The 25,785-nt window shown below is 57.0% G+C and overlaps 2 protein-coding genes across 7 annotated transcripts in view; one reads left to right on the forward strand and one right to left on the reverse strand.

Annotated features, from left to right (window-relative positions):
- LOC142032274 (transmembrane protein 263-like) overlaps window positions 1-8,605 on the forward strand; it is a 208,333-nt gene extending 199,728 nt beyond the window's left edge. For all 6 annotated transcript variants that reach the window (XM_075030736.1, XM_075030737.1, XM_075030739.1 and 3 more), the window contains one exon: window positions 3,650-8,605. In XM_075030736.1, coding sequence (XP_074886837.1) covers window positions 3,650-3,936 — 287 coding nt within the window. In that variant the 3' untranslated portion in view covers window positions 3,937-8,605. The remainder of the gene's footprint in view (window positions 1-3,649) is intronic.
- A 2,487-nt stretch (window positions 8,606-11,092) lies between these two features.
- CHST1 (carbohydrate sulfotransferase 1) lies at window positions 11,093-20,148 on the reverse strand. The gene is made up of 2 exons (XM_075031113.1): window positions 20,046-20,148; window positions 11,093-13,093 (listed from the first exon to the last, which is right to left on the reverse strand). Exon 2 carries the CDS (start codon window positions 13,047-13,049, stop codon window positions 11,790-11,792), a length of 1,260 nt encoding a protein of 419 aa, XP_074887214.1. The 5' UTR covers window positions 13,050-13,093; window positions 20,046-20,148; the 3' UTR covers window positions 11,093-11,789.
- Window positions 20,149-25,785: the final 5,637 nt, after the last annotated feature.

Genomic DNA, 25,785 nt, shown 5'->3' on the forward strand with positions numbered 1-25,785 from the left:
TGGAGTTTTAAGGACCATGAGAGTGGCTGCAGACCAGCTGCAGGCAGCGTGCGAGCACTGGTGCTCCAGCATGCTGCAGTTTTGTTGTCTCTGCCTAGCTTAATCAGAAAGAACTTTTGTCCTTGTCTTTCTTCATTAGTATTTCCTGACACTTCCTCCAATATGTTTTAGCTCTTTGCTGGCAGAGTAGCATCCCCCCTCAATTTTGTCTGCACTTGCCTCCTTTTCTCTGGTCCCTGGACTATCCACCTGCAGGCATTCATATATCATCTAAGAGATTTTCACAGTAGTGTTGTTCAGATAGCTGGGCAGCTCCAGAGGCCTAAATCCTCCTACAGAGGCTACCTCCAGGTAGCCTCAGATGCACATTTACCTGGGGAGAGCCAGGAAGATTATTGCTGCTTTGATATAGCTCTTGGTTCTGCAGCTGAGCACACCAGGAGGTGCGTAATACATTGCAGTCCTCTGGGATGCAAAGGATCCTGCTTGCCCTGACAGGGGAGTGGGAACACAAGACCTGCCATCCTCGGAGGACTGTGTTCATTTGGAGGACCAGTCTGATTTTCACTGAGTAGATTCCTGCTTTACAGTTGCATGGATTTCTGGATCCCTCTGTTCTTCCTGCCCTTGGTCTGAAGACAGAACACAAAAATGGCTCTACTGGATAAGCTGTGTGCAGCAGTGGGGGGCTGGCAACTGAACTGGAAATGGAGCCAAGGGGTCTCAGTAGCATTGAGGGAGAGGAGGAAAAAAAAAAACCTAGAGAAATTGTTGAGGAATAGGCAAGCAGTATGCTGTATACTGAGTAGAACTGTAGCTTCTTAGGCTACACCAGAAACTCTGTACTGACCCCTCTCAAACTCCATTTTGCTGCCCAGATTATCAGACAGATATGTAACCTAAGGCTTATTCCAAGTCATCGGAGCTGGGGAACACCAGACTCCTCACAGGCACTGTCCTGAGACCTGCCCAAGGGAGAGCTCTCTATAGCCTGGGAGAAGCTCAAGGGAAAATGTACAACTCTGAGAAGACTCCAAAATCTGCACAATTTTAGAAGCATCCAGGGCAAAAGAACCTAGGAAAAGATCATCACACCACCTAATTCAGGCTCATGCCTCATCTAGGTTAGGCTGCTGTACGCAGCCTCCTTTGAAGAAGCCCCCCTTCTCTTCCCTGGCTAGAAATAGAGTCAGAGGAATCAAATCACCTTACTTAAACTTCTGTGTTAAGCGCCTCAAAGTTAGCAATTTGAATTCTGAAGATAGCTTAATTTGTTTCTGAAGAGGCCTGGAAAATCCCCCTTTCCCACAGTTAACACAGTGCAGTCTGAGAGTCTCCAGTGTGAATAGCTGGCCTCCCATCTGCCCCAGTGCTTGTAGCGTAGGCAGCAGCTCTGATGTGTTTGGCAAGGTCAGGTTGTCCCTTCAGCCGTGTGCATCCAGCACCCTGGGGCAGCTGGTGCTTCCAAGGATAAAATCCGTGCCCTGCTGCTGCTGAGTGTTTTCTGTCAGACTTCTGGTTGGTTTGTTTAAAAAAAAAAAGAAAAGAAAAAAGCTTGTTTTCCAGCAGTACTTAGAGACCCTACTGTGCTGCGTGACATGCGGACAACGGGAAGATAGTCTCTGCTCCAAAGGATTCACAGGATAGCTTGGCAGAAGCACACTGAATAGCAGATGTGGCGAAGACACGGCGTGAGACAAGTTAGTAACAGTAAGAGGAAGATGTTTGCTTAGACTGACTAGGTCTGACATCTCCATCAACCGGGGCGTGCAGCCTGCGAAGTCCCTGCAACTCGCTGAGCGGTTGGGCCAGCCTCCCGGCACTCCCAAGGTCTTTGCTTGCTGGCAAAGGAAATCCATTGCCTACATCAGCGTTGGCTCTAATCTGTGTGGAAATGAAAGTCGGTGGAGGCATCAAAGGCGGGGTTCCAGGTAGAGTTTTCTGCTGCCTGGAATATTATTAACAATCAAGGAAAGAAGCTGCTACTGGGCTGGATAAACAAGGGGCCTTTCTTCTCGGGGAGTGGGGAGCTTTAGAGAAAGGGAGTGGGGGGAGCCGAGTGTGTCAACGCGCGCAGTGGAAGGGCTGGGCTCTCAAAAGAAAGTACATTCAGCCAGCAGCTCTTGGCTACCTGCCATTAGCTGCGTTAAGCTTGTCCACCTGCTTAGGGCAGTCCATTTGTGCAGCCCAGTCTGCGTGGGTGGCTGAACTGGGATGCCGCAGCCGGGCTGTCTCCCTCTTCGGTCCCAGGGACGGATGCCAGGCTTGTCCCTGCGCCCGTGCCGGACAGACGGGTGCAGGCAGGGCTGTGGGGTGCAGACTGGCTCCTTCCTTGGGGTGCTGGTGGAGCCTCTGCAGCGCTCTGCTCTGAGGCAGTGGCTGGTGTTGACACGGCCCCTGTCCTGGGCAATCTGCAGAGGCAGGACTGCACCGTGTTTTTATGCAGGCTTTCAGAAAGCCATTTCCATCCCTGTCATTTCTGCACTTCTCAGGAAATGGGGTGTGCATTTAGCAGGGGGCTAAAGCCCTCCTGCTGCCTCGGCGCTGCGCAACCTCTCTTCTGAGTAGGTAATGGGTTAGAAGGGCTGCTGCTGCTCCTGGGATCCTGTGTTCCCAGCTGGCGCTTGCTTTTTTCCCTGCCAGGATTGCTTTATTGTATTTTTGCAATTATTAGTAACTCATCTCGTGTACGGAACTGGCAGTGAATCAAAAGTCAGAGTATCCAAAATATCTCACCCCCACAAAAAGAGCAGCTCCTCCTTTGCTGCCTGCACGTAGCATTGTTAGCCGATGCAAAGGGAGAGGATTGTGTGGAGGCCAGCAGGATTGCTGTCAAGTTTGAATCCCATGAGCCGCAGTTCAGAGTCAACCCTTTCCCAAGAAGTGGCGAGCTGTGAACGTTACGTCTGCAGTGTTGTGGGCAGGTGCGATGGCACCTTGGGTGGGTTTGTCATGCTGGCCTTGATCCAGTTGGCACAGGTAAACCAGCAGTGACATAGCGTAGCAACTTAAGCGCTATCTTAACACTATTAAATACATAGCTGAGATCTCCGGAGGGCTTGTACAACCTGAGGTGACATTTGTGTCACTATATCTTTACTGCGGTTTGCTATCTGTGCTAGCTCAATTACAGTTCTCATGGATAGGTCTGTGCTGTGCCTCAGTCCCGCATCTGACATCAGCGCAGACCTGCCTCCAAACAGATGCTGAGGACCTGCAGGCCACACAAATGTCAGCTGTTGCTATCTGCAGTTCATGCCTCCTATGCCGGCATTAGTCTTCGTGATTTACTGGCGTGAGCCAACACGCAGGGGAGGGGAATTACATCTTTTGTTAGTGGGATTTGCTTCGCTTTGCAGCACCGAGGCTTGCGAGTTTGGGGCTGTAACTGAGCCACCTTCTTCCCTTCTCTGTCACATGGGCAATTCTGCTCCCCCTCCCTACCTTCCCAACGTTCTCTCCTGTCATGCTGTAGGCCTGGGATCGCCGTGGTTCCTCCTTCAGGCACCGAGAGGTCTGGGGCTGCGAGGCACTGCGCATACGGGAGCGTGCGCCATGGTGGACAACCCTCCTGCGCTGGAAGAGGTGCCCAGGGAGAAGGTCTTTGGCATAGACGCTTCTAACCTTCCCTTTCTCTTTCTCCCCGCAGATGCCAGCAAGGAGCATCCACAGCAACAGGCAGGGGTGATCTGGAGAGTGACGGGCGGCCTGTTCAGCATCACCCGGGGAGCCGTGGGGGCCACGCTGGGAGGAGTCGCCTGGGTGGGCAGCAAGAGCCTGGAGCTCACCAAAACAGCTGTGACCAGCGTCCCCGCCGCTGGCGTCGGACTGGTGAAGGGCAGCGTCTCGGCAGTGACCGGCAGCGTCGGAGCCATGGGCAGCGCGGTCGCCAGCAAAGTCCCTTTCACCGCAAAGAAGAAGGACAAGGCTGACTAATCCCTGTCACAGCTCCCTTCCAAAAGATCAACCTGCCCATACTCTCCCCCTACACAGCACCTCTTTGAGTTGGAACCAGCCGCTTCAGGGAGGGTCAAGCACCCGAGCAGACTCCGGCTGCAGCCTGCTCAGCACCGCCTGCCTGGCTCAGAGCCGCTGTCAATGCCTTTCACTCCCATCACCTACCGGGAACCATCTTTACTCCGAGGGCTTTAAAGGCGCCGTTGTCTGTCTTGCAGTTTCCTTCCTCCCTTCTTGCTCTTGTAAGCACAGAGGGGTGGGAGAGGGTGTCAGGCTCCATCTGCCTGAAGGTGGGGGGAGTAACAGGGGAGGGGGAGGAACTATGCCTGGCTTGAAGTGTGGGTTGTGTAGTCAAATTCAACTTCGGCTGGGAAGACAGCCTCTGAAACACCCCTTCCCTTGGCTCTGGGCGGTGTGTTTGGGGGGTCTGCCCGGCAGAGAACCGTAGAAGAAAGTCCCATTGACACAAAGGAGAGATACTGTGAAGAGGGGGAAGCCTCCCTCCTGCCCTGCACCTTTTACCTTTTCTTTGCAAGGCCCATCCCACAAGCTGCTCCCAGTCACTTACTCCTTGGCTGAATTGCACCCTTCAGAGAAGGAACCCTCAAGCTCAGCAGAGCAGCTCCAGGGATGGTGCCACACAAGAGTATGATATGTCCTGGGCCATCAACTTCTGCACAGATTTTCCTGGTGAGAGGCAGGATGATGAAAGCTGCTGTATGTTCCCATTTGGGGAAGGAGCTGACAGTGGCATCTGCCAGGCTTCTGTGATATTGCAGCACAGCACACGTAGTGATGCTCCACAGAGAGACAAACCGAGCCTTTGGGTTTGACCCTTGAAGTCCTTGAGTATCCTCTTCTGTAACAGGGGCATTTTGACTCTAGACCATACTCTCGCTCCACAGGTGTCACTAGTAACAATGAGCAAGCGTGTTCCCAAATGCCACCCAAGTTCTGCTGCAGGGAGGGAGGGGAAGCTGAAAGCGTCGCTCTCCCCGTGACTCAGCACCCCGGGAGCGGTGGCCTGGGTGTGAGTGGGCTGCACCACATTGGAGAATGCTTCCCCGAGGAGCTGAGCATGCTCCAGCAGCAGCCAGCCTGCACGGGGCACCAGCAACTCCTGCTCCACACACTGCTCCTGGGGCTTCAGCCCAGCTCCTCCAAATGACCGTGTTGCACTAAATAGCCCACCCACACTTGTAGTGCCGCAGAAACCCAGACACCTGCACCCACCTGGGAGTCACAGCCATCCTCAGCCTGGCCCATGACGCTCAAGGGGCCATGCGGCATCGCGCACACACACACGTGCACACGCACACTCACTGACTCGCTCCAAGGTCCCCTCTAATTCTTGGGATGAGGAAAGCCACAGGCTTCACCATTAACTCTGCTGCTCCTGACTTTGGCAGGTGATTAGCCTAGGTCGTTAGGTGTTGGATGCATAGGCAAGTGAAGCAGTGCTTGTGCTGTGGTTTATAAATATGCATCTGTGTAAGCGTGTGTGTACGTATCGGTCCACAGGCATGTCTTCAGCCAGGTAAACAAAACTGTGCCACTGCCGCAGAGGAGTTTACATAGTCGTCGTTGGCACTTCCAGCATATAGTTTTTATATAGGGTCCTGTTCAAAGTAAAAATCATGTTCTAGAGGATGTTTTCCCCTCTGTTGCCCAAGAGCGTAGTTTATTGAAACCAAAGGAATGTGAAAAATCCCCTTTCTCCCATCTATGCGGTTTGTTTACTTTCTGCCCTATCTTTCGGACATTGAAGCCAACTTCCTTGATCTTCATTTCCTGTTGGAGGTTGTTGCGCTTCCTGGCTGCTCTCTTGTGCTTAGGACTCAGACTTCAGGGAATATTTAAGTACAACTCCCCTGCCACCATTTTGGCTGAATGTTCTTGAGCTTGTGAAGCAGTTTTCATTCAGACCTTTATTAAATCCACATTTTGGGCTGACGTAAGTTGCTGCGTCCCGGTACTAGTCTCTCTCCATACCCTTCGCTGGGCAGTCCCTGCTGTTTGCAGTGGCAAGAAGTTGCTGATCTCCACAGTGTGTTACTCTTGATAGCATGAGAGTGGTTTAACCTACATCATTGTTTCTGAAGAGGAAACAGCATTTGGTGTGTGTGTGCATTTCCTCGCCTTGTCTCTTTTGTTCTGGTGAAGGCCAGGTTGACCCAGACGTGTCGGTTTTGTCTCTGAAGGCAGCAGCTTCACAGGAAGATCAGGCCTTGATGTGTGCCTGCGCTTTGCTGGGGTGCTCGTGGCAGTTGGCAAGGCCAGAAGTAGTCTTGTCTGTTCTTCCTTTGCCTCAAACGCCCTGCAAAGCAGGAGGACAGTTTGCACTGCGTGGATCTCTGCTCGCTGCTCTCCCTGAGCGCATCTCATTTCTTATTCCAGATCACAGACTGCTCCTGAAGCCAGCTCTAACCCCAAAGTTAAAAGCTGCTTGTGCATAACTAGCTGTGCTGTCACCAACCCTCTTAGAAAGGTAGTTTCTTACCAATGGGGACAGAAGATGGTCTTCTTCCTAACTGCCTCTCCCAGGCCTTGGACAGGAGAAGACAGTGTCTAAGGGGCTTTACTTCGCCGGCCACCCCTGGGCAGGTGATGGGAAGCTCATCGTGCTTTTGGCTAACCAGTGTCCCACGCAGGCTCTTGCTGGGGGAGGCGATACATCCTTCCCAAGCTGTTGTCTGCAGGCACTGTGTGTGCAGAGCAGGCGTGGAAAATGGGATAAAGGTGCATTAAGGAAGGCCGTAGGGGTCCTGAGGGTTTCCCGACTTTTTATTTCTGCTCTTTTGCGCGTCCTTGCAGTAAATGGAGTAAAGCTCTCCATTCACCTGGAACTGCCTTGCAGTTGGCCTGGAGAAGGAGAGAAGAGTTGTGAGGGGAACTCACAGCCTAAATCGCTGTTCTTACAGCCCAGCTAACAGAGAACCCATGGACCGTAACTAGCAAAAGAGATCAAATTAGCAGGCAAGGGTAGAAGATTAAATCTACTCCAAAACCAGGGCTTCACACCGCTTAACGGGCATTCAGGAATACGTAACTATGCAGGACTCAAAGGCCTCTGGAAAGTCTGTCTCTGTTAGCGTGGTAGGCCTGCTCGGTTCATCCAGGTGACCCAGCCCCTGGCTGCTTTTCTGCGCACTCTCAGTGCCAGAGCGGAAGGAAAACGGGGTCAGTGTTGCCGGTCTAAGAGCAAAGACGCCTCCCGAGAGCTTTGGTTGCAGGACGGTAGGGTCTGGATCAGGTGGGGAAGCTGTTGGCTCCTGATGGATGCCCCATCTTTCCTCCTCCCCCACTATAGAGACTCCAGCCATCCCAAAAGTCCACCTGAGCCACTGGTGCAGCCCTTCTCCCACCGCCCCTTTGTGGCAAGAAGGGCAAAAACTGTGTTGTGCACAAATCCCACTGCTACTAGACGGGGGGGCTTGGTGCAAAATAGGGGGGGGGCAGCACCGAGGTGGAGGGAAGGATTGAAGGGTGTTCGTACGAGGAAGATAACCAGTTTTCAGGTGACAGTGAGAAGATGAGGAGGGACTGGTGACAGGAGGAGGCGAGGAGTGGGGGAGCAAGAAAAGGGGGAGCGTGGAGGGAATTTGTTTCTTAGGACAGGCTCTGCATCAGAGGATGAACGTGATCGAGTTTGTCCTAGGGAGGAGCGCAGAAAAGGAAGTGAGCGAATGTGGGTTTTGGTGTGTGGCGGTGGTCCACGCCTGGCTGGTGCCCAGCTTCCATAGTAGTGATGATGGCTAGGGGTTTCCATTTAGGTAGATCAGTGTGCCCAACGGATGGTCTGAGCGCCAGATCAGCTCCCTCCTTACCACCACCCCCTTCCCAGATCTCCCCCAGGCTTTTGTTACGATCTCCCCGTGGTGGGGCTGGGTCTCCCCCGTGGTGGAGGTGGGACGTGGCCCTACACGCAGCCCCGTGCCCCGCCACGGCTGGACGTTCCCCATGCCCAGGGAACGTGCCCCAGCTGAGAGGAGAGCCCACAGACACATCCTCTCCTCCTTTTCTCTTTGCTCGTCTGATTATCCTTCACCTTCATTTTTTATCCCCCCCTTAGCTTTCTGTCTTGCCCCTGGCTAGAGCTCTCCAAAGCTCCCACCGAGCCCTTCGTTAAACATCCACACTCATATTGGCTGGGAGGGCAGAGAGGGCGACTCTGCCCCCGCAGCTCCCCTGGCTGGGAGAGAAGTGCATGTCTTCCACCCCTCTCCCTCCCCTTGCGTTTTGTGTGTGGAAAATCTTAACCCACTTCTTTTCCTCTGGGTTCCCTCGTTGGCTCTTGTCCCTGTGGGTGGGTCATTTCCGTGTCTCCATTGCAAAGTCATCCTTGTAAAAACAACAGCGTGAGTGGGAACGTGGAGATGGCTAGAGAGAGAGGCGCAGAGCTGCTGGGACAGATGCCGGGGCCCGACTCTGCTTCTCTAAGAGCCGAGGAGCCCTTTGGCAACCCAAAACCGTCACCGTAGCCACGCGGTCCCGTGTACGGTGCTGGGCTCCGGAGGACACTTTTGTTCTTTATCATTTCATTGTCTGTAATTGGTTTCCTACTGAATTTGTTTGCTTGGTTTGTTTTGCAGTGTGTTTCTGGGAATATTCTGCATCTCTGTATTTTAATTACAGTAAAATTTGAGGATAAAAACCTTGGTTATGCTGGCTCTTGTTTCCAGTGGGGGTAAATGAGGAGAGGAAGCACAGCTGAAGGAAGATGTTAGAGATTCCTTGGGAAATCAGATCTGTCCCCTAAGGGCTCTACACGAGGCACCGAGCAGGGCTGAACCTCCATCCCTGCTTAAACTAGGACGTGGCTTTCAACTGTGATTCAAAAGCCATTTTGCTGCAGGCGTGTTTCCTGATTGGAATGGTAAGAACAGTTTGGATAAGACTTCTAAACTCCATTTCTTGTGTTGGTTTAAAGACCAGTGCGTGAGAGGACTTTCAGGCTGGGGACAGCTGGCCTAGCCCTGGAAGTGGGATCTCAGCAGCCAAAGACGGGAAATTTTGCCTCTGCAGCCACTGTTTCTTCATGCAGGTTTGCGTAGCCACTTTTCCCAGCCGAGGAAGCAAGGAAAAGCCTTGTTCCCCCCGCAGCAGCCTGCCCATTCTGCAGGAGAAGACGGTTTGACATCCCTCCCCAGAGCTGCAGGGGAGCCCTGCGGGGCAGCCGGACCCTCTGCATTTGCTTGCTGGCCGGCAGGCAGCGGTGGGTGCTGGGGGGGGGCTGCAGCCGGCCATCCCGGCCCCCTCACCTGCTTCAGGGGCACTTCCCCAGGGCAGAGCCGCCCGATGCTCCCGGGAAGGCACAGCCTTCGTGCAGGGAGGGTTGCAGCCCACAGCTGGGCTGGGCTGGATCAGGCCCCAGACAGGGTGTCCAATTTACTAGGTTGAGGCCAGGAGCCAACAGCTCAGCAGTTGTTAAGTGCTGACAAAAGGATTAATTTAGTAACTAATAACGGGGCAATCAGGCCATTTATTTGGTTGACGTTTTGCTGCCAGCTGCTCGGCGAGAGCGGCGCGCAGCGCGCTGATGAGGCTGCGGCCACCTCTGCTGCCTGCCCCGCTCCTCCGTCCTCGCTCGCAGACCCGGCCGGGGCAGCGCGGCTTGGGAAGCCCTCGAGCCGCTGGCAGGAGCAGGTTTGGGGGTGGAGGGGAGGTGAAGGTATTTGGGGTGGGGGGTCTCTCCCCTGCTGTGGGGAGGCGGGTGGGGGAAGCGCCCACCCCGCAGCACGTGCAGGCTGTCACCCCGTTCCTCTTCACGGGGCTGGAGCCAACCCCGTCACCTCGCAGGCAGCGCAGATGGGTTACAGGGGCTCCAGCTGCGAGCCCTGAGGAGAGGCCATCAGATGATACATCACCCCTGCTCACCTTTTCTGCAGCCCAGCTGGAGCAGGTTTGCCGTGTTAAGCCAGGTTTGAAAACACCCCTAACAAGCTGCCCCTCCAGAGGTCTTTAAAGGGAGAAAAGGATGCTGGAAAATCACCCATGGTTGCAGCTCTCCCCACCTGACCCAGGCAGCAGGTCCCAGCTCCCTGCGCGCAATTACAGCACCCAGTCTCGCCCCCTCCCAAGTACAAGAGCTCGGGCTGGAAGCCGGTGGGCAGCAGACCTCGGAAGAGACCTTTGGAGAGGAGACCTGCCCGGGTAGGTGGGCTGTGGGTGGCTCAAACGCCCCCGTGCCAGGAGTGGGTCCAACACTGTGGGTGGATGTGACCAGCTGCGGTCACATCGCTCTCTGGGTCCCCGTCCAGCAGCAACGGAGCTGGGAAACTGCTGGGGCATTGCTGTCCTCTGTCCCCTGGGGACCGGCCTCGGTGGCTTCCCATCTGCAGTCTGGGGGATATGCCTTGAGGGCTGGGCTGTTTGGAGAACCGTCCCAGCTGGGTCGAAGGAGCCGGTCGGCTGTTCCAGCAGGCAGGGGTCAAACAGACCAGAGTCTTGCGTCAGGCTCTCGGCGCTCCGCTGCCGCGCAGTATTGTCCCTGCCCTGCGTGCCCAGCTTCCCCGTCCAGCTGCTCGCTGCCCTGCTCAGCCCACAACCCCTGCGTGGCAGGGGCTCGCTTGCTGCCCGCAAGCTGCCTTGCACACAAGGGTCCTGCCTCCGCAGGCAGCGGGCAGCTCACGAAGAAAAACTCCTGCCTCGCCAGGACCACCTGCCCATTCATTTATTTGCTCGTTTTCATTCTGGCGGTTTTACAACCCAAACTCGAGCGCTTTTTTTCTGGGCTCACCAACGTTGGCATCAACAGTGTCGGACGTGGCAGGGGGCAACGAGGGGCAGCCTGATGGGGCCGGGCTCACCGTGCTGGTGCTGTGGGCGCTCTGGGGCCGGGCATTTCGAGTCCCGTGCCCCCACGCAGGCCCACGAGCTCACAGGTCTGTAAATAACCACGGGTTCTCACTTTTTTGCCCAACCGCTTGCGTTTTGACACGCTTCAGATGCAAACGTGCGCGTACCTGAGGAGGTGACTGCGGTTCCCCCCTGCCCTGGGGGGGCTGTGGTGTCTGCTTGCCCCCCACCCGCTCCCAGCCTCGTAGGAGCTGGGCAGAGCAGGAGATGTTGCTCTTTGCCTGTCGATACATCCACGCCAGTTTAGTCACTTAAGTCTTCCAGTTGAAGCTCACCCCTGGGTCACTTTTATTGCACTTTTATTTACAGAAAACACAGAAATAAAGCATTAAATGTGTTGGGCTTTTACCAAACCACCCAAACACTTTTTTTCCCTTTTTTTTTTTTTTTGTGGGTTTTTGGCACAAAGAAATATCACAGGTGTTACCAAACAACCATGTACGAGCAGCTGACCAACTGCCCAGCCCAATAACAGGACTTAAACAGACAGACATGTCGCACCAAGATCAAAAATGAGGAGGTCGTTCCACGTTCAGCTTCCAGTCTAACCTGCTCATCAGGGGCTAGGGGAGTTATTCTGGAGGGGATGACACAATTCATAAATTAGATTTATATTTACCTCTTACATTGTAAAAGTAAACAGTGCAAAAGTACAGTACCCCAGGTACCCTTCAGTTTGGAAAGCTTGAAGGTTGCTTTATACATTTTGTGTGTTTTGTAAACATTGTTACCCATCCACAGTTCTAGCTCTTGCTTGGAGAGACCCAACTCCTCTTGCGTCCGAAACGTGTTGAGGGGCAGCAATCGCTTCCCCTGGACTCAGCTGTTGAGATTCCCGCTCAAGGTTTAGTGCAAATTTTGGAGAGAAAAAGACGAGAGAGAGAAAGGGGGGGGGGGGCACAAAATGAAAGAAAATAAAATAAGGCAACAGTTAGAAATGGTCCGTATCAAAACCGGGCCCCCCTGGGGCTGCCTTAGGAGAAGGGTAGGAAGTCTCTCTCCTCCACCAGGCTGATGGAGAGGTTCTTCAGCTCCTCCTCGGAGCCAGCGGTTTTGTAGCCGAGCTGTGCCAGCACCTGCTGGCAGGCGTGCTGGGTGAACGCCACGATCTCGTAGGAGAGCCGGAACCGCCACTTCTCCGCCGTCGCCGCCGAGTTGCGCACCGTCCCGTACTTGTGTTTGGAGGAGGACCTGTCTCCTCGGGTGTTGTTCTGTATCCAGCGCTCGACGTTGCTGTCCATGGGGATGCCCAGGAAATCGTAGATCTCCTCGGTCTTTTTCATGGGGTTCCTGGCCAGGTCTTCGTACCGCACCAGCATGTACTTGCCCTTGAGCCACGGCGGCCGGTTGAGGCCGGTGGACACGGAGTTCCAGAAGTCCTCGCACACCGTGGTGAGCTGGGTCACGTCCAGGTTGTACGGCTTCCTGCCGGTGCCGTCCCAGATCCTCCACAGCCTGTAGGTGTCCCGGAAAGTCTCGCTCCGGGACGCCAGGATCCCCCGGGGGTCCCTCACCAGCTGGATGACCTTCAAGTTCAGCCGCGGGTCCTCCACCAGGGCCCGGAGGTCGCTGACCTCGGGCACCCGCACGGTTTTGATGGCCACGTGCCCGTGCTCTCTGCAGGACTCGGTGGCCAGCGTCAGGTTCAAGGTACCGCACTTCTTCACGCAGTCTCCCTCCTCCAGGTGGAGGTCGACGGCTCCCAGGGACTCGCAGACGGGTGGCGAGCACAGGGCCTTGCTGGCTCCCCTGCGGAAGAGGCGGTCGGTGGTGTGGTTGACGGGCTGGGGTTTGATGTAGTTCTCCAAGAAGTAGAGGTCGCAGTCATACAGGCTCCTCAGCAGGTCTCGGCTGGCCCCCAGCATCACCCGCCTGTCCGTCGTACTCTTGCTCTGGGTCAGCTTTGGGATCAGGGTGTACTGGACGTGGTAGAGGGGCTCAAATAAATAGAAGACATCGAAGTGCTGGTTAAACAGCTGCCCAACAAACGAGGAGCCGCTGCGGGTGGTAGCGAGGATGAGGACGTGCGTCTTCCTGGAGAGGTTATACGAGAAAGTGGGGCTCTCGTCGCACAGCCTGTCGGCCGCATCGGCGTCCTGGCTCAGGCTGCAGTTCACGGGGTTGGGGATGGGGCAGCTGTGGAAGGACTTGGCGGTGAAGGTCCGGATCGCTGTGTACTGGATCGCAATGGATGCCAAGGCTAGTAGGAGGACAGCCTTCCAGGAACATTGCATGGCTGGTCACCTTCATGGAGCTTCTTCACAGGTCGTCTTGGTGTCTGCAACCCAACAGAGAAGTCACGGGTTGAGCAAGGACTGCCAAGGAGGACCCAAGTACCCTGCTGCTGCGGGTACCGATAAACACCCTCCCGAGGCACGTACATCGGCCATAACCACGTGGACCCGGTCGCCCACTGCAGAGCCCTGTCTCGGAGGAAAGGAAGACCAGGCAGAGGCTGGCCAGCCTGGAGGGACAATTCCAGCCAGGACTTCAGCCCCAGGGACTGCTTCCTTCCAGGCTGGGACACAAATCCTGTGCCCCACGGCTCACCCCATGCCCTGTGGCCCAGGCAGGGGCATGTTAGAGCCTGGTGGCCACACCGTCTATGTGCCTCTATCCAGCTGCTGCGAACCCTCCTCCCCAGCTGCCTCGCGAGTCACTTGCCACCCCATCAGCCAGCGCCTTTGACACCCGGTGCAGGAGCCATGGCAGGGAGAGGGCAGGGGATGGTGCCAAGCACGAGAGGCTTGTCTCCGTCCTTTCTGTCTAGCTGGCAGGAGGAGGCATGGCCCGTCCAGACCAACAACCTGCTGCTTGGGAGAGGGGCGATGGCTCTCCTGGAGCTGCAAACCTCTTTGTTTAGAGGTCCACCAGCCAGGCCAGCTCAGTCTGTCAGCCTCTGGGGACAAGCAGCAGTCGCCAGAGCTGTGTTCTAGCTGCCAGCCCCCAGCACTGAGCTCACGGTGCTGGCCAGATCCTGCTCAGCTCTGGGATTCAGGTCCCCCTCCTATTCTGAGCACCAGAGGGGGGAAAGCAATACTACAAAGGAGGAAGCACGAGAAACTGCATCCCCTCCATCCTCTATCGGCAACAGCGCAGCGGCAGGAGCCCTTGGCACCAGAGATGGGTACAGGGAAGAGTGGGGCTGTAGTTGCACAGGCTGACTTTAGTGGTGCTAACCCCTGCCTTGGTGCTGCGCGCGTGTGGGTGAGGGTAGGGGGGGCTGAGCAGGATGCTTAGATGGGGTGCTCAGGGACGGCTCGGTGAGGAGCAGCCCTGCCATGCCTGGGTTGCTGCGGCATTGCTGGGAGAGGGTGTAGCTGCGGTGGTGCTTCAACAGCTCCTCCCTGTTCACTAACCAAATAAATAACATTCACAGGCTGCCCTGCTGCTCTCCAAAGCACGGGGCTTCGCATCCATGTGCTATCACTCCCCAAGGCCAGCAGGGCTGGGGGACAAGAGATAGCAGGCTCATCCCAGAAACCCCAAACAAACCAAAACCCCTGTGCAGGGGAGACACCCCAGTATTAGCAATGGCTTTGAAGCTCCCCTACACCCGCTTCCCCTTGCCCATTTTCTTTCCGCGTCCCTCCCCTCAGTGTGGTATATTCGCCTGTGCACGTGCCCCTGCAGCCACCTCCTCAGGCAAACGAAGGGAACAGACCCAAACACCTCCGCTCTCACCCAGCAGAGCCGTTCCTTCCCGCAGCATCCGTTGCCGCCACTGCTTCCTCTCCCCCGCTCCGCTCGTGCTCTCTGCGCGTCCCCAGCGAGAGCACCCAGCCAGCCCCAAGCTGGTGGGGAGCTCCTGGTCCCCTGCTTGGCCCCAGCACGCTGGGCACCGCCGGCGGGACTGTCAGAGCCACCGCTGTCACTGCTCGGCAGAGGTCTCCGAGGGAGACCGATGGGCCAGCGACAGATTTCAGCGCACGAGGCCTGTTCAAGCTCAGAGCACGCTGAAATCCCCAACGGGCTTGGGATGGTGCAATGCTCCTGGTGTGCATTCCCTGCAGAGCCCGCGGCAGCTGGCATGGCATGTTATTCCCATCTCCTCAACATGTCCCACTCCACGGAGAGACCCTGTCACCCAGCAAGTAACACCAGGAGGGCTGCTCAGACCTGTAGGTGAGTCAAAAACTTACTTCCTTCCTTTTCTTTTTTTTTTTTTTTTTTTTTAGTTATTATTTTTATTATTTACCAGTTGCCCCAGCTGCTCGGTGCAGGCAGGAGGCTGCAGGAGCTACCAGCTCCAGAGACCTCTTGCTGGGAGCAGGGGTTTAGAGCGGGACCCCAGCACGGGCGCTCCGACACAGCTGCTGCAGGCGACCCCCTGCCCGCCATCACCACGTCTGTGCACTAAAAGCTTTAGACCTGTAACGATGCTTTGAAAAAGGATTCCTTTCTCCTGGGCCACTGCCTGCCAGGGATGTGGCATGTGGCCTAGGGACCAAAGTTACAGTCACTTGGCTATTGCTGCTCCTAGTTTGGGGTTACCCACCCTGCAGAGGTGAGATGCGTCCCCAGCGTCCACATGAAATATTCTATCTCTTCGACAGTGTTTTTCCAGGTCTGCTAAGTCAGGGCAGGACAGGAGGGTCCCTGCTGGCATCGCCTGGCCCAGGTGACTCCCGTATGCTACCTAGGTGGAAGCTGCAGTGGGAACACTTTCCTGCTCTCTAGTGATGGCCAGCCACACTGCACCCTTCACGCACACCCTCAACTTCTACTCCTTGCTGCGCTGCTGATGGATGCTGGAGCAGACGTGACTCAGATTGTCCCGGGACGTGGCAGAAACCAGGTGCCAGCTCCCCCGCAAAAGGCAACCAGAGCCCAGGTGCCTCCTTGGTCCCAATTCCTGCTGGATCGCCGGCTGCAAACATTTCAAGTCCTCCATCCACCCAGACCCGCTCCCTTTTGCAATGTGCCGAGCTGCGGAGGGGAAGAAACGGGACGTTGATTCACCTCCTTGGCAGCGCAGGTGCGAAACTACAGCCCAGCTTCAGGCTCGGCTGCCCCTCGTCACCCTTTGCGTGTGTCCTGCCCGTCTGCGGAGCCGCAGCCAGGGAGGGGCGTTTTTGGGGAGAAGTCTTCCCTCCCTGATGTCTCATCTGTGGCCTTTAAAGCCAGCCAGAGCCTCCTCTCAGCCCCCCCGCCGGCTCTCCCACCTCCTCCCACCGCTGCCTGTCCCCGAGGGGCTGTGGTCCCAGCTCAGCCCAGCCCTGGGCTCCAGAGGCAGCGGCCACCGGCACCGGGATGCTCTCGGGGAGCCAACGCGCTGCGGGAGGATGGCTCCTACAGCAGCATAGCCGCTTGCTCTCTCATCCCTGCCCTGAGGGACCTTCTTAAATTGCCCTGTTCCTCTTCAGGCACCCATACTGGGGCCAGCGGTCTAGCCCAGCAGCAGGCGCGAGGGCCATGCCCAGGTGGGGCTGTGAGAGTCCAGTGTGAGGCACTCAGCCCTAGACCATGGGAGTCATCTGAAATGCTGGCCTCACGGATGTTTCCGTGCTGTAAAGTGTTCCCAGCTGAAATCTCCCTCTGCTCTGTCTCCAGCTCGGCTCCACCAAAGACGATGAGCAAATGCAGCCCAAGGGTGGGAGCTGAGTCCGGTAGGTCCCTCCAGGCAGCTGCAGCTACAAGGTGCAGAGCTGGGGGGGGGGGGTAAGTCACCTATACCTACCAGCCCCCCCCCAGCACTGCTAGCACCGCAAGGGGCCTGTGAGAAGGCGCGCGGGCTCTTTTTACGCTGTGCCGGGGTCACCGCTGCCCCTTCCCCGACCCTGACCCCCCTCTGGTCACAGCATGCCAGACCGCGCTCCGCCGCCTTGCCCACGTCTCTGTCCGGCTGCCTGCGGGCGCATCGGGAGCAGGCTGTCCGCGAGGGATGCAGCACTGCAACCGGCTCCGAGCGCTGCAGGAGGCCGGCCGGTGCCTGGCGCGGGGACAGGAGCATTGTCTGTGGGAAGAAGAAGGTGCGGAGCTTTTCCTCTCCCCTGCCCTGCTTCCCTCTCCCCGAAGAAGGGAGAGGATGGGCACGGGCAGTGCAGCATCCCCCCACCCCGCACACCCGCAAATGGCAGCGGGTGCATAATCACCTGCCTTCCTCCTCCTCCTCCTCCTCCCCTGACTCCCAGCACCGCTGCGGGGAGGACGAGCAGGCGAGAAGCCAGCAAGACAGCCCGGGAGCGCTGGGGAGATGGGAGGCGATGAATTAAGCTGAATGGCATCCGTGAGTCACCGGCGCGGAGAGCGGCGAGCGCGGCCAGCCAGCCGGAGAGCAGCGGGAGGCCCGGGAGGGAGATGCTGAACGGTGGACTCCTGTTTTGGGGATGGTCTTTCCAGGTTTGACGGGAATGACCTGCTTTTTAGAGCCGTGCGGCAGGACCGCGGCGCCGGAGGCTGCGCTGGCAGCTGAGCTCAGGCGCTGCCAGGCAGGCTGGACTCGGCGGGGCTGCTGCAGGGATCGGCACGACTCCGACTTCTTCTCCCCTCCGAAAGCAGCCAGGTGTCACGCAGGGCGCTGCCTCGTGGCACTGTGGCACTCTCATCCTCGTGGGGGGCTCCCACGGCATCTCCAGGCGCACGGCCGCCCCTGCCTCCTGCCCCAAGCCTTCCTTGCAGGTTCCCTTGCTGCTCCCCGTGTTTGGGCAACTCGGGGGTGACGGCAGCTTTAGGCAGGAGACCTTGCGGCAACTGATACTGTCATTGCTGTTTCCAAGGCTCTCTCGCAGGGCAGTCAAAAAAAAAAACCCTGCTCTTTTCGGCTGCCTTCCAGGCTGTCCCCCTCTCTCCACAGCTCCCCAAGAAGTTGTGCCCTCAGCCTGGCTGGGCTCATCCTGGGCTCCCTTGCCACTGCCTGGCGAGTCCCTCCGGACTTCCCCGTGGCAGGGAGGAAGGGAAAAGGGAGCGAAAGAAGGTGCGAGGGTCTGCGCAAGGTGGGTGCCTGCTCCGGCCCTGGCACAAGCCCCGGCGCCAGGGCGATGCGCTGGAGGAGTGCCCGCGCCCCACGAGCCCTTCCCCAGGGCCTCCCCGGTGCTGGTCCAGCTACCGGCACCCTCAACCCCCCAAATTGATTCCCGCCAGCAAGGCTGTTTCCATGGAAACGGCAGAGTGACTCAGGACTTTGGGACCAGCTGGAAAACACAACTGTGAGCAGCGAACGCCCGAGAGGTGCCAGGGTCTCGGTGCCAGGAAGGCGGGTGGATGGGCATAGGGACCGGGCAGGGCTGCCTGCCCGCTTGGGCACACTCGTGCCGGCGCAGAGGGGCACGGGGGTACACCCCACGCGAGGCAAAGCCCACGCCGGGGAGTTGTAAGGCAAAACCCCTCTCCTGACACAAGGGCGACTGCAGCACTTGGAAGGCATCGCTGCAGCGCGCTCGCTGGGGGGACACATCCCAAAACGCGCCTCGTCGCAGACAACCCCTCGTCCCTCCCGGGAGGGAGACCCACGCGTGAATAGTCACCCACGGAGTTTGCGGCACCAACTTCAGCGGCCGCTCAGCCCCGCACCCCTGCCTGGCAAGCAGCACCCCGCGGCCCCGCTACCCCACCCCGGCCTCACCGCCCAGGCATAGAAATCAAGTCGCAGGGTTGCAAAACGACTCTCGGCCGCGGACCCACCGGCACGGGCCCTGCCACTTCCCAGCGTCGTCCCCTCAGGGAGCAAGAGTTTATCTTGTAAAACATGTTGCGGCCGCTGAGGCAGGGACGATGGGCTCCTGACGGGGTTTAACGGCGAGCATCCCACTCGGTCGCGGCGGCTTAGTCACGCTGGCGGCTCTGCGAAGCCAGGCAGACTGTGGCCCACCCACCCTGGGCTGCACCCCACCGCTCCCCAGCAGAAAGGGGGACCGCAGCCCGCCTTGCCCCTCACCACAGGCGCTACCTGATTTTGGGTAGCGTGAGCAGGGCTGGTCTCTGTCCCCAAGCCCCCCCACCCGCTCCAGCAAGGCCCACCGACGTGAGATCCCGACGGGGTGGGAGCGAGCCTTCAGCCTCGCCTCCTCTTCAGCCGTACAGCACTAGAGCTTCCCTAATGTCACGGCTTCGAACGCCAGCTGGGGACTCCCACCTCCCACCCTCCTCGGGCGAGCACCGCGCCGCGGAGCCGCTTCGTGCCCGTAAGACCCAGGCTCGCTCCGCTCTCGTGCGCGTCACCTCCGAGGGCACGTTTCTGAGGATGAGGCAGGGGACCCCGGTGCTCAAAGCCACTCCTGGCGTGCCCCCCGCTCCCCCGCCTCTGCCCGTCCCCTCTGCGTTTCAGAGGGACCGAGAGATCCTTTGCCGCCAGAAGATTACTGCCCACTTTGACCAGCACTTAAATCATCACAGAGCTTTCGACGGGGATTTCGGTTTTTCCCTGCCGGCGCTCAGCGTACACATTTTGAGTTAATTAATCACTATCAAGTAATGCCAACCCCAGCCGGTCCCAGAGTTTTCTTATCGCAACATCCACCTGTGCCTGATTATCCCTCATCTGCTGAACCGCATCTGTCTCTTCCCGAGGATGCGAACGCCTGGGTAAACCCGGTACGATTTTTTTTGTGCTCGCCGCCTTCCCCGGAGCCATCCGCCCGCTTGTTTGTGCACGCTCGCTCCCTCCCGGAGCGCTCCCCTGGCAGGAGCTGGAAGGCTCTTTTGGGATGGAACGCGCTCCTTCACCACCCCGAAAGGCTCTTTTGGCACCGTACCCAGCCTACGGCCGCGTCGAAAGCCCGAACCTCGAACCTCGCAGCTTGCCCGTAGCACCGCTCCGTGCCATGGTGGGCTTCGACCCCGCTACGCGAGGTCTCCTCGCCAGCCGGCGTCCTCCCGGCGGGTTTAGGAGACCCCTTCGAGGTCTGACCCCAAATGCGGGGGCATTCCCTCCGCCGCCTGGCGCGGCTCACCCCCCCCCCCCGGGGCAGAGCATCTGGCCTGCCCTGTGCCACCGGGGACTTACTCACTTCTTCCAGCCGGCAGCTCCTCACCCAACAACAGCCCAAGTTTCACCGCAGCTCCTTCCCCCCCCCCCCGCCCCCAGCAATCCGCGGGTCTCGGGGGATGCTCCCCCCGCTCCTCTCCCCGCTAACGCAGCCCCGGGACGGGGAACCAAGCGGGGAAAAAAAAATAAAAGTCCCTCCCGCCTCTGCGGGTGATGTCTCGCTGCCCTGGAAAGTTGGTAGGGCGGAAAGGCTTAGGGCAGACCCCCCCCCCCCCGCCGGTTACCCCCCCTCAGCACCCCTTACCTGGCGGAGCGCCGCGGCGGGTCCCCCCCCCGCATCCCCAAGCGGGGTCCCCGCCGCTTTTCCCAGGGGCGGGGGGGAGGACGCCGGGTCCGACCCTACCCGGTGGTGGGGGGGGGGGGGGGCGGCGGGAGCTCAGCGGGGGCTCATCGCTGCCGGCGGCCGCGCGCTGCCTGCCCTGCCCGCCCTGCCCGCGCGGGCAGCCGCCGCGCGGGGCCGCCCCTCCGCTCCACGCCCCTCCGCGCCGGCGGCGGAGGGAGGGAGGGAGGGAGGAGGGAGGGAGGGAGGGGAGGGGGCTGCTCCCGCTTTCCCCTCCCTCCTCCCGACCTCCCTGCACAGGCAGAGCCCCAGCCCAGAAGGAAACTCTCCGCTTCCTTTTTTTTTTTTTTTTTTTTATTTTTATTTTTTTTATTTTTTTTTTTCCTCTCCCCAAGGCGGCCCGGAGGGAGAGGGTAGAGCCGCTGCTGTCGCGGGGGAGGCCCCGGTGGGGCTCCCCACCCGGGAGACGTGTGTGTGTGTGTCCATCCGTCCCCCGTGTCCGTCCCCCACCCCCCCACGCTGGACACGCGGGGATGGCCGGGGACCCTCAGACGAGGGCTGGGTGCGGGGCAGAGGGTGCCCGGTGCTGGGGCGCAAGCAGCCTCCCTCTGGGCCCCGGCCGGGTTTGGTAGCGGTGTGCTTTTTTATTCTTCGCTCGTTTTCCCATGGCCTTCGCTCATCGACAAAAATATTGTCATGGGGACTAGTTCTCCACCGCCAGGAATCCTCCCTGCCCTGCCACGGCCAGGGACCAAAACCGTCCTCGGCGGTGGCAGCGCCACAATACTGATGAGGTGAGGCGGGAGGGTGCCATCCTGACCGCTTGGGAAGGTGCTGTGGAGCAGAGGAAAGGGAACACGGGAGAGTGACGGGGCTGTTGAGGCGGCTGCGGTCTGATGGTCACGTTCCTCCCAGTTTCTGCTCCTGTTCGACCCCTCGAAACGGGCCGGACGTTCACTTTTGGCAACTTTGAGCGTTTCCCTTTTGTCAGGCGCTTGCCAACTAAGCTGCGTTTTCAGCACTTTAGCTGCACCTCCGCTGAAATGGCAGCTGCCAGCGAGAGCCAGCTTATGATTCTGGAGACGCTACAATGGATATTCATTTCTTATACCCCTGTTTTATTTTGTGCATGTTCGTTGCTGCCTGGGCATTATAAGAAATCACAGCAGCTTTCTTCTTACGTTTATGTGAGCAACGCCCAGCTCCTGACAACCCCCCCTGAGCTCTGCAAGAAGCTGCCTCCCCAGCTCGGGGATTCCCAAATCTTCACCTCTGACTCTAGGATTCACAAAGTGTAACTGTGGGGATCGTGGTACCAGCACGTTCATCAGCATCTCGGAACAACTTCGCTCGACAGCGAGCGGGCTACGAGAAACAGCAGAGCCCAGGTCCCTGCACTGCAATTGTGTAGCGAGAAAAATAAATCCCTGGGAACGCTGGTCTTGCCTCCGCTCTCAGAGGCCTGCCAGGCTGCGACAGTGAGTTCAGGGCTATGAGGTTGCCTTTAAATCTCAGGAAGCACAACAGCAGAGTCTTCACTTCTGATGTTTAGCATTTTGGACTTGCAATTGCCGTTTTAGGCGTACCCAGCTCTTGTGTGCCCCAAAATACCGGTATTTCTCAAGTCTTTTACAATATCCTGACAGCCCTAGCCCCCTTAATCTAATTTTAGAAAACTTTGTAGGGATTTTATATTTATAAACAGTTGGTACTTAAATATTATTTCCCTCACCATAGCAACAGCTCCCCGTCGTAGCATTCGTTATACGGTGCTATTGCATTGGTGTATCCCTGTTTTGAGTGAGAAAGCCCTGAAGCCACTCTCTCGGGCCTGTTTTCCTACACCTTGCGAAGGACTGAGGCTCCTGCCTGTCCTGACTCTCTTCCCGGAGCTGGGGAAGAGCCATACCACCGGCTGCTGCTGGAAACGTGCCAGCGGCCCTGGGGTTTCCATCACTGGTGTTGCTCAGGTGATGCGCCGGCTCAGGCCGTCCCCTTCCACGGACACAAGCTGCTGATTCACCTGCCGTGGCAGAGCCGACCTCGTACCTACAGACCCGTAGTACCTCCGCAATAGCCCTGAGTGCCATCCCCACGCGGCACACGGGCCTTCGGCAGCTCCGGGTACCCGTGATGGGCGCCTGGTGTACGCTTGCACTTGCTCAGCACCTCCAGCGAGCGGTGGGGAGGAGCTGGGAGCGGGCGTCCAGCTGGCCCGCGGCCACGGCTGCGCTCCGCTCTCGCTGGGGGCCAAGGCGCTAGAAGTGCAGGAATGGCAGGATTTCAAGGAGTTTGGCCAAGCGGGGCATAAACCGGGCCAGGGACCACTGCCAGGAGGAAATCAAGGGGCTCACGGTAAGAATACGGGAGCAGACGGGCACCTGCGTGCTTCCCAGTCTTTCCAAAGAGTAAGGATTTGCTCCTCTCTTAGACACCAGCCCAGAAGCAGTCTGGCCACTGAGACACCTCCAAAGTCCATCTGCAAAAATCCAGGGTGCCCCACAACTTGGAGCGATGCCGGAGCTACTTGGGCACGTACCTCCTGGTGCTGGGGGTTGTCCCCCACCGCCTGCGGGAGTGGCACGGGTGCCTGGAGAACTTCAGAACACCAGCGACGCGCCTTGAGTGTCTACGCAACACCTGGGCTTCAAATGGTGATTTGAACCTGGGGCAGTCAAGGTAACGTGGCTGTAGAGGCAGTCTCGTAGGAAGGAAAGAAATTTGAGAGAGCGATGCAAAAAATAAGGAAGAAAAGCAGGGTTGAATGACAAACAGATGCTTTGGATCATTTCAGCTGGGCATGATCACAGTTTTTGATTTTAAGCATACTCTAGAGAGATGCTGTTGGTTTGAAAGTTTACATGTTATAGCTCTGTATCTCTGACCGGTGAGTATGAAAATATTAATTAGGCTCCATGGGGTGTGTCTGTGGTCAGTTTGCCTTTCAGAAGGAAGGACTGCTGGGGCTGTACCTCACCCTTCATCAAGAAAATTTGCCTCTGTTTAAAAGGCATCATTTTTCCCCAGCGTGGCTCTAGGCGGGAGAGCAGAGAGGCTGCTGGTGACTGGGAGAGTCAAAAAAGCTCACCTTTTAAAATTTTCATCTGCGCCCAAATGCAGTTTGAAAGCATCCAATTGCCACGCTCTCCAGCAACGGATTTCTGCGAAGGCTTTGTTATTTTCTCCTCTTGAGTTATGGTTCAAAAAATCTGCCCTAACAACATAATCTGCTCGGGAATATACGTAATAAAATACCAATGTGGCTGTTAAGGTGATATGAAGGTTACCATTCTAATCACTCAAAATGCAGTCGGGAGCAAAGTTACGATTCTCACAGTAATCTGGCCACATTACATCCCCCGTACATCTTGCGAAACACCATTAACATAAAGAGCGATGTATTCAGGCACATAAATTTAAAGGCAGACTAATAGAAAATACTATTTGCGCGCTTAAGCGCGGCATATTGAGAGCCTGCGTCAGATCGTCCCGTAGCCTTTGTAAACCCACCTGCACGCTACGGTTTTTCTGCCGGAGGAGAGGAGGCTCTCCCCGGGCTGCAGCGCCGGTGTGCCGCTCCGGCTGGCTCCCGGCGGCGATGGAGATCCCCCTCCCCGCCTGGCCGAGAGACTTTCCGTGCTGCAAGGAAACGCCGCGCAGGGCCGAGATGATAAAAACTTTGCGGCCGCCCGGCAGGCCAAGTATGCTCAGAGGATCGCGAGGTATGTCGCGGAGAAAGAGCTGCTGTTTCGCTCGGCTGCGGCTGCTCGGCGGCGGCAGCTTGGCTATGGTAGGGGCATTGCGGCAGGATGGGAGCGGCGGGAGGGCTGTGCCGAAGCGGGGGCTGCCGCCGTCTCTCCCCTGCCCCTGGGTCCCTTTGCAGGGTTGTGGGGTGCAAGGCTTCCCTGCGGGGAGTTTCTAAAGTCTGCCAGAGCCCGACGGTGCGCGGGGCTGGCGGGGTTACCGAAATCGTTCCTAAGTCCCATAGGAGCGCCGGCCGAGATTTCTCACAGAGTGATTTTTTTGATACCTTGATGCTAAGGGACAGAGTCTGGAATATTTGGGGGACGCCTGACTTTCAGAAAGCGTCTTTTCTCATTGGCCTTCGCGTAGAAGCTTTAATAAAAGACTTTAGGCTTGCCGTCCTTGTGTCGTTCAGAAGCAGTGATAAACAGCTCATGCTATAATCCCTCCTCTTGAGGAGCTTACAAACGCCGTGTGTGCAGGGCTGGTAATGTAGCCAAGGATGTGTTTATTTACCCCGGCCCTTCACTCCCCCTTTCTTTTTGGTTTTCCTTCCAAAGAGCCACGACAAGTCGGTATAACACATAAGGCAAAGGAAATGAATGAGGACAAAAGTAACTATCTCCATGCTCTGTTGTTACTTCGATATACTCACAGCATCCTGGCTACAGATCAGTTTTAAATTGCTGGGGCGGGGAAGGGGGATTCTCCTCCTCTATATAAAAATAAACACGATCAACTATCAATTTTTAAAATCCCAGATTTTAAGGGCCAAACAGTCGTTGCGACTGTTCAGCCTTGCCCCTGTGGGTGACAGGCTACCGCCTCGTACCCAATAATTCCTGCATCTGAGCCATCGCGGGGCACGGGCACACCTCCCTCCCAGGAGAGATGCCACCACTGCTGTGGGTGAGTCATTCCAGAGCTTGACGTGCCTGACGGTGGAACGTGCCCCTTATTTCTAGTCTGGAGGCGTCGAGTTTTGGCTTTCAGCCACCGGGTTGCATTATGCCTTTGCCTATTAGATTAAAGAGCTATCTGCTATCTGAACTATTTCTCCTGTGTAGGTATTAATAGATCATGATCAAGGCACCTCTTAACCTTCTCTCTGAGAAGTTAAATAGACTAAACTTCTTTATCTCTCACGATGAAGCGGGGGTTTCTGGGCTTTTCATCATTCTTGCCGGTCTCTCCAGCCTGCCCGATGTCTGTTTGGAAACACGGATCCCACAAGCGCAGAGAGCATCGTGGCACTGGCGGTAGGAGCGGCCGTGTTAACTCATCTCACCTAAGGATCCTACCTTGGCTCAGCACACCTACTTAGCCCACCATGATCCCCACACCCTTGCCACCGGCCTGGGCTGATGGCCCTCTTAGCATCCCATTTTAGTCCTGAGAAGCCTCCCAAGAAAAGGTCAAACCTTACAAGCTCCTGGGGTCTGCATTACTCCTAGCACAGTAACCAGTGTAAATGGGATGCAGTGCAGTTCTCTCCCAGCCTCCCTGCTCAGCTCCCAGCCCCGGTCACCCCTGCCAGACCTGTTTCCATCTCCCTTGAAGTGAGGTCAACAGGAAAATCACCTGCTGATGGAGACCCAAAGCCAGTATCAAAAGCCTTATTGGACTTTCACATATCATTGTATTTTTTGTTTTCTTCTCTAAAAGTGTACATCAGGCTCCATGGTGTTAAACATGCCCCATAAATCACACTGTATCCTGGTCAACACTTTTACGTGGCCTTTATCTTTCATAGATCCATTTTCTTGGGAGTTCAAAATACAGTAGCAACTTTAACGCTGATTCTGTTATTTTTAATAAAAATCATTCACATACTGTGAATTTACAGAGGAGTTGGGTGGGTATTTACGAAGAGACTCCATGTTGCACTGGAGTGAAAAAGGGGGGGGTCATGAAGGTGTCAGTGAAAACCAGAGATTAAAAATCTGGTTGAATAGCAGTT

Source organism: Buteo buteo, chromosome 6 (assembly GCF_964188355.1).
Source record: "Buteo buteo chromosome 6, bButBut1.hap1.1, whole genome shotgun sequence".
In the NCBI taxonomy this organism is placed as follows: domain Eukaryota; kingdom Metazoa; phylum Chordata; class Aves; order Accipitriformes; family Accipitridae; genus Buteo; species Buteo buteo.

Coding starts and splice junctions, on each gene's coding strand:
- CHST1 (XM_075031113.1), bottom strand. CDS start 13,049: ATGCAATGTTCCTGGAAGGCTGTCCTCCTACTAGCCTTGGCATCCATT.